This window comes from Pholis gunnellus, assembly GCF_910591455.1.
Source record: "Pholis gunnellus genome assembly, chromosome: 4".
NCBI lineage: Eukaryota > Metazoa > Chordata > Actinopteri > Perciformes > Pholidae > Pholis > Pholis gunnellus.
This window is the reverse complement of record NC_136530.1, coordinates 24,588,944-24,602,067: the sequence shown is the minus strand read 5'-3', so window position 1 is coordinate 24,602,067 and position 13,124 is coordinate 24,588,944. Positions and strand designations below refer to the sequence as shown.

The window sequence follows — 13,124 nt, the reverse complement described above, 5'->3', positions numbered from 1 at the left end:
AATCAACAGATAAGAAACACAGAGAATACTAGGTTAACCTTGTCTGCATCATACACACCTGCGCTGCACTCCATGGCCTCGAGCCATATCCCAAAAAACAATTGTTCTTGTGAGGCAAAACTAACTTTGTGGGCCATTGGGCGGGCTAATCTAGGAAACCGTATTCCTAAATGTGGCATGGCTTCGGTTTTTGAAGCGAAACCAGTAGTTTCGGACACATTTCTCCAGATTGTTTGTTTTTTCCTTCTAGTCACACACAATGTCACAGTGAAAAGTGACTAATGAGATCATACTTCCTGCACTAATGTGCTCAGAGCTCCTTCTTCTGAACCCTAAAAACCCGCCGGCAGGATCGAAAAGCATGTCTTTTTTTCAACAATCGCCAAAACTGCACTGTTTATCATGGCCAGAAGGTATGAAAAATAACATTTCCGTCAGATTTTCATCTTTCTGACAGTCCTTGAACACATCACGTGTGATGAAAGCTTCCATCAGAAAACAAAACCAAATTGAAGCTTTAAAATGTGATATTTCATCAAAATCACTTCATTCTACATCTTTCATTTGCCCAATGAACCGTTTAAATGATGCGCTCCTCAGCGCAACTGGGAAGCTCTGATTGACTGAGACCAACAGTAAAATGACAAAAATTTCAGTGAAACTTTGACTGCAGGCTACAGGACACAGTGCATAGAGGATAGAGGGCAGAGAGGATGTAATGTGAATAGTTCAATATATATATTGCACGTGGAACATTCTTTTTTTCCTCCTACATTGGAAACACTTATGGTCACTTGTAAAAATGCTGGATATAAAGATTCCAGTCAAAAAATATTCAACTTGTGTAATTTAACTTTTTTATGATTTATGGCATGGTAATGGTGTTATACTGCACAAAATACATGTTTGAGTTCTTTCTGCTTTTAGCCATGATTGTGCTGTTTCCATAGAGGTGCAGGACGTCTATAATGCAGTGAACAATAAGGCCACCGGGAGTAAAAAGAAAAATGAAACTGCTCGAGGTTCAGGGGGGTTAATGTATCAAAAAGGATTCTGTGCTACTCTCACTCATGAATGCCACGTCGTTGTGACAGAAGCTCACAGCAGGCGATATAGGACCACTTATAGCAGTAATGATCTTACATGACATTCAAATACAAGAGCATATTACTACGATATGTGAAGCATAACGGGCACAAGGAAAAGGAAGCTATCACAATACTGTATTTATTGGATAACAGTGGTTTTAACTCTTTATAACTGTTTGTTATGTTCAACACTGGACATCTTGTATTTAAAAATACTGTTAATTAAGGGCAAATAAAAATGTATATTCTGACAATAGTGCATGCTCTGCCAATATGAAAAGATGCATTATCTAACATGCTTCGGCTGCTGTAGATCTGTGACTGGTTAGCTAAAGAAGTGTAAACGCTGTAATGCAGCAAAGACAGTGTCTAAACTTAAAGGCTCAGACAGGAATTAAAAACTCCATTTAATTTATATCATTTCATGTACAGTATATGCTGAAGCTCTTAGGTGTTAGGTGAGTAGCTTTACTTTATTGATATTCTGATGCTAAAATTGGTCTTACTAGCTGGAAAATGTTTCTTAGTAGCAAGAAGAAAGCTGCCAAACATAATGTAGTATTTTGCTTTCATTCCAAAATTCACTTGAGAAAATAAAAATGTTCAATAAAGTTAGCATATACAGATACGACCCTCCTTTCTAGCCCTCAGACACGTAGCACCTAGCATCAAACAGAAGGCTAGCCAGATTCTAAAACTAGCAAATGCTAATATGCCCGGTGTGAACAGCTAGCTGTCCTGCCCCATTACTCTTAAAATAATAAGCTTAAAGCTACATAGAAAAATAAAGGTGCCATCTGGAACCAAAAATGGTTCTTCGGAGTGATGCCATAGAAGAGCCATTTAAGAACCATTATTTTTCTGTGTATAGGTGTAATCTTCAAAAACATTTTTGATACTTTCGTTAAAATTCTCATTACATCCCGACAGCAGTCAATATATCAAATGTTCGTTCGGCCCGAATGTAATGATTGGACGGGCTACCTGCTATGTCTAACTACATACATACTTATTGCTCGTCTTCAACAAGCTGCTAGCTTGAAAGCTGTGAGTGCTAATAATAACCGTGTTTGTTGTTTACATTCATAATGATCATTTTGGGTGGCGTATCTTTGGAGGGAGGCGTATCTTTGGTGTTGCCGACTTAGCAACGTTCTTGCTGGATTTAGCAACTGTTGGAGCTAGCGTTACTAGCTAACTTCATGGTTGGGCTCTTCAGTTGAAAGATTTAAAAAATGTAGCATACCCTTGCTAGTTTCTCAAGATTACCAACCCTAGCTTTAACCATTTGCATTAGGGGTTAAACTGCCACAGGTCATTATGATGACAGACTTTTTGACTTGCCCTACTAGGAAGAGCACAGGTGTTACTCACAACATTAACGCAGTTTCTGTTCTATTTAAGTGTCCCGGTGAGTTCAGTGATTGTTAGCGGCCATTTTATTATTTATCATTTTATTATTTACGCCTGCTGTGAAAAAGGCTAAAGCTAACTAGGGCTGCAACAACGAATCGATAAAATCGATAATAATCGATTATTAAAAGAGTTGGCTACGAATTTCATTGTCGATTCGTTGTGTCGCGTGATTATTACGCCACTCAATAATGCCGTATTCACACCAAACGCGATGAACGCGGCGCGAATGACGCCCCGCCGGGGACTATTTCTGTTCATTTGCGTGAATCGCTCTGGACGCGCCGGAGAGGGGGCGCGGCTTATCGGCCTGAAAGCCGTTCAACTGTCCGCCATTAACCGTGGAAAAAATCACCTCTATTTCTGCTCAGTACGTGTTGTGGAAGTCCCAGATATCACGGGAAACTAAACGCCGTCATGTCTGGTTCATAACATAGTCCGGAGGAGCTCCGTGGATTTCATCGAGCTCACTGTGTCTAGCGAGCCACACGTCGGCTGTTTACTACAGCTGTATGAACACACAATAAACTGACTTGGCTGTGATTTAACGGCAATAAACCGACAAAAAGGGACTCCGAAATAACTACGTAATGATGCCGATTTGTACTTGTTTTCTCAATGGAGCTCGGATCGATCGGTGCTAGGCTATGCTAACATTGTAGCAGCTCCATCAACACTCACAATAACGTCATCTAGACGTAAATACGGCAGCGTCTATTCATTGTGTGCACTATATGGTTTACACACACACATGTATACACATAGTTTGGTCCGGTCTCTACTGATATGAGGGATCGTAGAGCTCTGGGTGAACACAGGCGGCTACAGTATTTGTTTCCTGATTCAACAACGGCAGGACGTCAGTGATGACAGGAGAAACATCTCAACGCTGATAGGCTATCGCGCCACAGCGTCAAGCGATTTTTCCGGTTGGAAATTAATGCTTTGTTTTTTTATCCGATTCATCGATTAATCGAAGAACTAATCGACAGATTAATCGATTATTAAAATAAACGTTAGTTGCAGCCCTAAAGCTAACCACATCTGTGTGTGTGTGTGTGTGTGTGTGTGTGTGTGTGTGTGTGTGTGTGTGTGCGCCATCTTTCTTACCAAAATATTCCTCAGACGGCGGGTTGTCCATGTCAAACAGCATCTTCTTGGTCAGGCGCTCCAGCTCGTCCTCCGGGTGGGCCATGTGAGCGCCGCCCTGAGAACCGGGGAGAGGAACATAGTTGAAATTCACGAAAGCCGACCGAGGGAATGACGAACATGTCGGCGGTTCTTTGCATTTGTTTCCACCTCGCCGATGAATGTCACCTGTGACGAATGCTGCTTTAAATGCAGAGCAAAAAAGATTAAAAAAAAAGTGCAGGGATGTATTGCTTAACAAAATACGTCCAGGTTCAGCTTAAAGATTCAGAGAGAAATAAAAAACCCTGACTTCAATAAATCAGGACGAAGCACTCTCTCAAGGTCAAACAAAACACATTCACTGTAATTAAAATGCAGCGGATGGTCTTCAGTCAGCCTTCCCCCCTCTGAGATACCTGACCCTGGCTCAGGCCCCAGCGGTGTGCAGCCCAGAAGGTTGTGCATATCCTTCTGTGGAATACAAGCATGTGGGGGGAAAAAAAACGGTGACCCTGACTAATCCTTGTATTTGGGGAAAATAATGATAACAGAAGGAAAAAAGGAAGGCAAAGCTACTTTTTAAGTCGTGCACATCGGGGGCGATGGGTCAGGAGATAGTTCCTTACTCGCACTCGGAGCACAAAAGACTTTAAGGTGTGAGCGGCGTCGCGGCCTAATCTTTGAGAGACTTTAGAAGGAGGACGTAACGCTCTGAAGATGCCGCTCTCTTCCTTTTTGCTCGTGAGCCTGCCCCCTGCTCTCATCATCTGTGTGTCTGCACGGGGCTGATGTGTTGCGCCTGACATTTCCTGCCAATCATCCCGCCCCCCCCCCCTCCCGGATCATGCTGCAACCCCGTCACAGGTGTGTGTCCTTTGCAGACGCCCCGGAGGCCTGACCTTGACTCTCTTCGTGCTGCGCGGCTGAGTTTTTTTCCTGAAATCGGTGGCGCTCCGGCGACCTTCCCTAGATCTGGGCGCCGGCCGGATCTTTACAGTAGATTTGATTTTCAATATTGTAACGCGGGCCGAGATCTGAGCTGACCTTTCGCGGTGTTCCTAATTGTGACATCTGGGACCTGGGTGGATGTTAGCGACCGGTACGGGTTTTGTACTAATGTATTCACGGTTTACTGTGTCACATAAAGGAATCAGATCCGTCAATAGGAGATTGAGTGGAGAAATGTTTTTGTACTCAGAATGAAAGTAATTACAGGTCGTCTTCTGGTGTTATTGACGACTGGATTTGTATGCACATAATTGTCATTAAATTGACTCATTGTATGTGTCAGTCAGTTTCAAGAACAGAACTAAAGTCGGTGGTACTTCAACAATAAATTAAAGTGGCATTAAGTTAATATCTGTTAAGTCAATATCGCCGAAGGAGGTAAGGAAGTATTGCTGTGTTTATGTATTTGCAGTATAACGAACTGGGTTTCTGTGGCAACATTCACAGGAAGAAAAAACTAATTTAAGTTTTTCTCTATAGTGTATACCGACAGCTAAAAAGGAGACAAGCACGTAACTCTGAAAAGCTTGTGTATCAACAACAACGCTACGTCCAAAAATCACATACTATACTTCATACTGAACATTACATTACAGTCATTCAGCAGACGCTTTTATCCAAAGCGACTTATAATTCAGATTCTATCACACCGTAGGCACCGCTGCAGGAGTCATTTTAGGGGTCAAGTGTCTCGCTCAAGGACAAATCGACATGCGACTAGAGCTAAACTTTGAGCACCATTTCATTGTTTTAACATCCGGGACTGACATCTTGCTGAGCTTGAAACTTTAGAGCTGGTATTGCAGACGCACGGTAGGTTTTGCTGTGAGAGCACCGCAATGGTCCACTGAGTTTATTTCCACAAAGGGTGAGAAAATGCTGAGCTCTGATTACTGTCCACTATGTATCAAAGAGCAGCCACAACTTTACGATCCTTGCCTTTTGCTCCCGGCCCCCGGGTTCTCTGGACGCGGCGGGCTGATAATGGAAGCCCAAACAGCGGGCCTCATTTACTCCGAGGGATCGACCCGTTCAACGGGCACATCTCTCCGCCGCGCCAGACCGCTCTCTAGAGAGCGGCGGGGCTCTTGGATCGCTTGCCACCTTGCGCATCCATCGGCCACTCGACTGTAAAACGGCCAGGATCGCATCACGGAGGATTAGGAGGAGATGAGAGGAACATTCCTCAGCATTTGGATATTCCTCTCTTGTCAATTGCATGGCCCTATTTATTATTTTATTTTTTTTGTACAACACACAACGGTCCTCGGAGGAGGTTGAATTCTCCTACCTGCACAAAGGAACATGATCAGTCACCTAAAATAAGTGCTCTTGTTGTCAACAACCTGCTCATTATGCCCGTGTTGTTACTCTGCGACAGTGAGGAGGACGATTTAACCCTGTTAATCTGAGCTCCACATCAAAAGCACACTGGAGAGGGAACGAAACGCTGCTATTACCAGAAACAGACTTTTGAGTTTAAGCTTCATTTATAGCTTATCCACTCTTTGACACCCTGCAGCAATGCACTGCCAGAGAGTTTAAAGCACCTTGTTAGGGAGTCTTTTGTGACAGCACGGAATCATTTTTCACTTGAATAAGAGAAAGAAATTGCTTCCCTGCATGCTTTATGATTGCTTCGCAGTTCCTGTTCGGCTTTTTTTTTAGAGGCAACAATGGGAACCATACAGCGGCTATACGTGCTGCAGACGTGGTTTTTCAGTTCGGTCTGGCTCCGTTCTGTAAATTGTTTGCCTGAGCCCTCAGGAGCTCTGCCACACTTTTCATTGAAGTAAACGCTTAAACCCCCCCCCCCCCCCCCCCCCATGTCGAGGCTTATCGTTTCAGGTCATCTGCTTTTTAATCAGTCGTAATACCGCTGAGAGACATCCTGACGGGCCATCTTCAAATGACGCCCACTTGACGAAACCGTCGCAAAAATGCCAGGCCCCCCCTCATAAAACAACAATAACGTCTGAGAAGTGACCGCCGTTGCGTGCGACCTGATGCGGCGTGACGGCGAGAGGTGAGCAGACAAGAGCAGAGAGTCTGGATGCTGATCGGCGGCCCCGCTGCCACGTCTATGAATAAAGCTGTGTGCGCCACCCACTGTGGAATTGGCATTGTGTCAGAACTGGTTAAGTGAGATGTGGAGTGTCTATGGGAGTGGGGGTGAGGTGGTGGGGGGGGCTCAGTACGAGCTCTCACCTGATACCCTGACAGCATCGCGTCCCACTAAGGACCAAACCTCAGGCTCTGTCTTTCCTGCTTCTGCTGCAGTGATAGAGAGTGAACGGGAGAGACGACTTCTGATTTACTTTGTTTAGTGGAGGGGGAACAAAAAGAGTGTCGGTGGACAGGAAGCTGCAACCATTGACAGACCATCAACAGCTATGGCAAAGACCTTAGAGGAGTTTTCTTTAAATATTCTTAATGGGAGTGCCACATATTTATGCTATGCTACGAACGCTAGCAGCGTGACGAGGCGCTGAGCGTCTATTCTTGGCTGCACGTTTGGCGGTTTTTTTTCTTCTTCTTTTCTTTCTGGTTGAGTTGAAAATGTTTTGGTTGAACCGCTGTGCTCGTCACGGTCGCTTGTTACCCAGCCGTCCAATCCCAGTGGAGGAGGGGCGGGACACAAAGACATCATCAAATGTGTTTTGGCCTCCAAAAGCTCTCAAGCTCCCAGCTGTTTATAGCTGCGAAACCAAATACTTTTGGTGTCCCCTTTACAGATCTGTGGGTCAACTCGGCTTATTGCAACACTACTACAGTCAAACATTACTTGAGAAAAACTATTAAAGTCGCACTTTTTAATTTTAGTATTGAAATATATTTGAGACTGTGTGGGATTGTTGAAAAGGGGAACAACTGTTAAAGCCTATTGACCTTTTGAGTTTCATCTCCAAGGAAGCGCTCCTACTCGGAGCGTTACCACGATGTGTTTGTGACGATGTGATATAACAGAAGTTGTGCGAGCGTGCCAACACAATATTTGGTTCGCTGTAACACTGTACAGGCCAGTATTTCGTTACATCTTATTATTATTATTCATTACAAGCTAATTATTCATTCATGATCGTTTGTGACGAACGACGATGTTAATCATTTCATTATCTCCATCGTCCCACTGGTGAGTTAAGCATCAAATCGCTTCACATTTCACCGTGGAAACATTTGAGTTGCTGCACAAAGGAGCCAGCAGAGCTACAGTTAAAGTCAAGGCTAACTCTGCACACTGAAGACCGTCGTTCTGAACCATATGGATGTTTAGAACATGCTGTGATTCAATCCAAGACATTGTCTCCATTGTAACGTGTCTCTGAACAGATGAATGTATCGTCTGATTGCACTTCATAAAGTCTCCTGGAATCTACAAATATGAACCAAACTGTTTAATACTCTTTTGAAAAATGTGGGGGGGGGGGGGGGGGGGGGGGGGTGCACAATAGCTGCAGTATCATTATATTATATATATATATTTCCGAAGGAAAAAGGAGGAAAATTTTATTTGAACTTTTGAGGAATCATGAGCTACATCCTCATATTTAGGCCAGTATTTTTTTTTTCTTGCAGTTCAAAAGCAACGAGCGAAGACAATGAGATGGAGAGCCACTGCATCAGCAGCACTACCCACTGAGCTGAAATTAAGGGGGGGGGGGGCGCTAAACACTAATCTGTGTCTCTGAACCTGCACGTCTATCAGCTGTTTATTTTGTACTTCCTGTAGAGCCCCAAAATACTCCACCTTCAAACCAAAAGCTATTGTCTCACCTTTTACAATGGCTCAACGTTTCCTGCACGATCAGCGCAAACCGAAGAAAGACATAATCACTCGCGGACATATTTATCCACAGATTAAATGATGATGGACTTTACAATGCGACACGGTGTCGACGGCTCTGTGGCTTTAACTCAGGCTTTTAATAGAGAAGCTTTACTCGGCTCTCAATCTGACATCCTGGCTGTTTTTTTTGTCTCTCTAAATCACAATGGTACGATTTGAAAACGGACACAGAGCCTTTGGAATGGAAAACGGCTTATTAAGAAATAATAGTAATAATAAACAAACAACAGCAAATGGACCGTTGCATTAGTTAGGGTTCATGAGGGGATTGACTTTTTTATATTGGATTGTAATATCCCCCCCCCGCAACACTAAACGAGTGATTAAAGCAGCTTAGGAGACTCTTGTTTTACCACAACAATGAAAGGATTGCTGGATCAGTCACACTATCCTTCCTGTGACTTAAGTGTGTGTTTAGAAGAGTGTTTGTGTGTGTGTGTGTGTGTGTGTGTGTGTGTGTAGGGGGGGGGGGGCTTCAGCATATCGTGTGTCTGGCATCAAAACATTTAGGTTAAACACTTAGATGTTAAATGTGCTTTTTATTTATTTATTATAAGTGTGTATTAAGAGTCATCGATTTATAGACTTTATTTGATTCCACAGTGCAGAGATGCATTTTCTCAAGTGTGTCAAACAGCGCACTTCAACAGAAACCTTGGAGTGCGCCTTGTTTACTGTGATTCAGTCTCTGGAGACTGACCAGAGAGGAGTTCTATTCATGATAATACAAAAAAGGACACATCTGCTGTGATTACACAGGTGAGACATTACCTTCAGCAAGTATTCCACTACAAATAAAAGTGGTTCATCTGAGCAAAGGTACCCCTGGAGGTGGAAAGTTGCTTCGTCATTTCTGTGGCGGCTGCGTATGTTAATGGGAGAACTCGTTAGGTCTGAGAAAGGATTCGCACGTTCTTATGTAATCCAGCTGATGAGCTGGCTGCGCGCTGCGATGTTAAACAGGTTATGAGTAATCTGCATTACACTTTGAGGAGAAGCCGTCGCAGCGCTGCAAATTAAGCTCAGGGCCACCTCGCGAAGGAGGCCCCCGCTTTGAGTACACATTCTCCCCAAACAAAATAGGTCATGCTGTTTTCAGCTCCAATTAAATGCCGCAGAATAAAAAAAATAATAATAATACCAGCAAACTGTAGAGCAGCAGTGTGCAGAGCAGCCCGCGATAATTAAAAATTAACCGATTCCATAATTGACATTTTCCACGGCCGTTCATTCTTTGCTGTAAACTGAATTCCTGTGAAAAAAGGGGGACGAGTTTCCAGAGTGTTGGCAGAAACGTAATGTATGTGGAGAGGGGCCTTTCAATGTTTGTTAAGATGGTGCGTGTGTAAAAAACTAGGTCATCTGTTCGGAACTGACACATCCCCCTGCAAACAGATATTTGAAAATCAGAGAGTGCAGAGAGGGGAGCCACAAGCGATCTGAGAAAGAAAAAAAACAACATCAACAACAAATGACTGCACAAATCTCTGGGATGGAGATTAAACTTATTTGGCGTCTCTCTCTCTCTCTCTCTCTCTCTCTGTACACCATTACAAAACCCACGAATGAAGCAAAACACCAGATTACACAGGACGCAGGTTTCCCTGGTTCTCCCCTGCTGCTTCCTCACATGGCCGCACGGGTCTCCATTTAAACACGTGTGGTGGACGTGATGAAGATTCACGCAGGTCGAGTCTGGCGGCCTGCACTTCCCCTCGTCTTTTCTCCTGTGTCATGTTTTGCCTCCCGACAAACCTACGATGTGTCCTTAACTTTTCCACCCAAACAGTGAGGTGGTTTATCTGAATCACACCCGGCTTAAAATGCCGGAGAAAACAATTCACAAAGCCAGACGCTTCCTTTGATGAGAAAACAAACGTTTGCAAAGTGAACACGTCGCACGGACTCCGAGCCAAAGAGTCCTTTTGTGGACGGGGACGGGGGGGAGTTGAGAGGAATGTAGTAAAAGCAACAGAGAGAATCTGTTTACGTGCTAGACGAGTGGGACACAGAGAGGTGTTGCAACAGACAGGAGACCATGTCCACCAGGAGCCAGCAGGGGCCACTGTTTCTGCAGGTGGTTTCCTTTTTGGATGCCTGGTGACTGAACCAACAGAATGACAAACACCTTCATTGACGGTGTCACTCCGCTGACCAGGCGCTTGAATTTGATGAATTTTGTTGTCGTCACATGACACAGTGAATACAGGGTTCATCCGACTGTCACCCAGCACGCCGCTGTATCACACTGGCCGCATTCAAAAGCTGCGGGACTAATCTCAGTGCTCGCAGGACAACATCTGCATGTCCTCGCCACGGGCCGGCGAGGAGGGGTTGGAAAATAAACAAACTGCTCAGACGTTTCGGATGTGCCGGGGCTCGCCGAGCTGCAGTGACAGGCTATCGATCCGGCCGGTTATTTACAGGCCGAGCCGTTCGTCTCGGAGCGGGGCCGGAGGAGAGGAGGGTGGCAGGGGCCGATTATTTATGAAGCGGTTATGTGACAAACACTTGTGATCTACCGAGGGGGATACCGCTGACCGAATGAACCTTCCATCCAACAAACACACAAAATATGTTAACACGAAGAGACAACACAGTCTGGTACAATTTGTAATAACTATGATAACAAAATAAGGGGTTCAGCGCTACACGTTGAAAGCAATTGGTTGTAGCAGCTTTTATGTGCTCAATGTAAAATGGCGCGTTACCACACACGGCTCAACAATAGAGCTGCAATAAATGGCAGCAGGTGAAGACCAAGTTTGTGAGCTGAAGCACAAGCGAGCGCTTCAATTATCCTGAAAACAGGAGTTTAGCTGGTTGGCGTAAAGAGGAAGTGGGTTGAAACTCCAGATTATTTTACTTAAATAAAGTTTTTTTGATAATCGCCAATAAAGACAATTTTGCATGGGGGCAAGTAAAGTTGATTCCGGGCAAGTATAGATTTCTGACCCACTTGTGAAAAAGTACAAATACAAATAGAACCCTTTGTTTAATGTATAACCTCACATTAGCGCCATGACGGTCATACACAAACCAATAACCAATTCCATTTATCACAAAGATAGAGTACTTTTAAGAGGAATGATAAACTAATGACTATGTAAGAATAATCCTTAAAAAAACTCATGGATTTATTGGAAAATATATTCCTTTAGTTAAGTCCATCAATAAAGAGCATCATGAAACAACATAGCAGGAGAAGCACAGGTGCTACTATTAACATGAACTATATCTGTGTTCCTATAGAGACAGAGAACCACGCCCACCGGAGGGGAAAACAATCGGCCCCACATTATGTAACAGAGGACAGAAAAAAACACTAACAAATTTCCTGTAGCTAGCTAAAAAACTTAGGTTTTCAGATGTCGAAGGATTATTTTAGCACCCTGTCTACAAGGGGTGCAGTTGACAAGTTAGCTGTTAGCGAGCTAATGTTAGCAAGTTACTGTTGGCACTTCCATAATAGTGCACAGCTTTCTGATGTATCTACTTTCCACTAGAAGACAAGTAGCAAGCTGTCAGAAGACGTCCTCGGGACGCCCTCGTCCAAACACCTGAAGCCCTACTAGTGGTTAAAAACTCATCTTCCTGCTGCCCGGTTTCTTATATCGAACACTAAATATAGTCCATACTGTAGTGGTCCACTCTATGAGTTTGTCATTAATGCTAGTGAATTATTAAAAAAACAATTAGTAATCCACTTATTAATTTAGCAGTCCTCAAAATGGATTTTCAATGAAAAGCTTTCTATGAAACCAATTTAAATAAACACTATCTGACCATAAACATAATGACAATACCAAAAATAAACTAATGACTTTTAACCAATTATTTCCATATTTGCAAAGGCCTATCACAAAATGCCCAAATACCTGACCATGAATCAGTTAAACATAAAGGTGCCTCATATTCGTCTACGGCCCTGTTACCCGTAATGGGCCTAATCTCTTCTTGTTGTCGCTGGTGGCCATATTTGCATTGGAGATGTGTTGCTGTCCTGCTTTAAAGCCTGAATCAGCTCCTGGAAAAAAAGCCTTCTGATGTGCTGGCATGAAGACGGTGAAACATAAGGAGACCTACTTTCCATCCCCGACCTCTCGTCTATGAAACCACTCGGTAACCGGAGCCCGTGTGGACCACCACCACCGAACACCATGTCATCGGACAGCACGGTCGTCGTCGGCGCGGCGGTAGCTATATACAGGAGAGCGTGTACACGGGCAATGCTAGAGGCATGCAGCTGATCCCTGTCACCCAGTCTGACCTGCGTTGGAGATGTAATGACTTCTGGTGAGCACACGGTGCACAGCAGACAGGAATGTGTGCCGCAGGTATAAGTCAGTCAACTGATATGAGCCAATAGAAGAGGGGTCTCTGCACGGACTCCTCTTCAAACATGCATTTATTTCTATCTTTATATTTATACAATTCACATCGGTTTTTTTCTTCCTAACTCTAGTCCTTAGACTGGGTTAGGCTTTCCACTGTTAGAGTGGATACATAATGACACAGTGTTTGCATTACAAACAGCCTTTTGGTCTTTTAAGCTTCCGTCTCTAAAGTCTTGCAGATCCGCCGCCAAAAATTTCCTCCCAACTAAACTATTGATATTTTGAAACCTCACAAAGTTC

At 43.9% G+C, this 13,124-nt stretch overlaps 1 protein-coding gene across 1 annotated transcript in view; it reads right to left on the bottom strand.

Moving 5' to 3' along the window:
* The window catches only part of lpp (LIM domain containing preferred translocation partner in lipoma), a 141,789-nt gene that overhangs the window by 32,186 nt on the left and 96,479 nt on the right, over positions 1–13,124 (bottom strand). Inside the window, exon 8 of the mRNA XM_079157984.1 lies at positions 3,612–3,708. Within this exon, the coding sequence (XP_079014110.1) occupies positions 3,612–3,708 (97 nt within the window). The remainder of the gene's footprint in view (positions 1–3,611; positions 3,709–13,124) is intronic.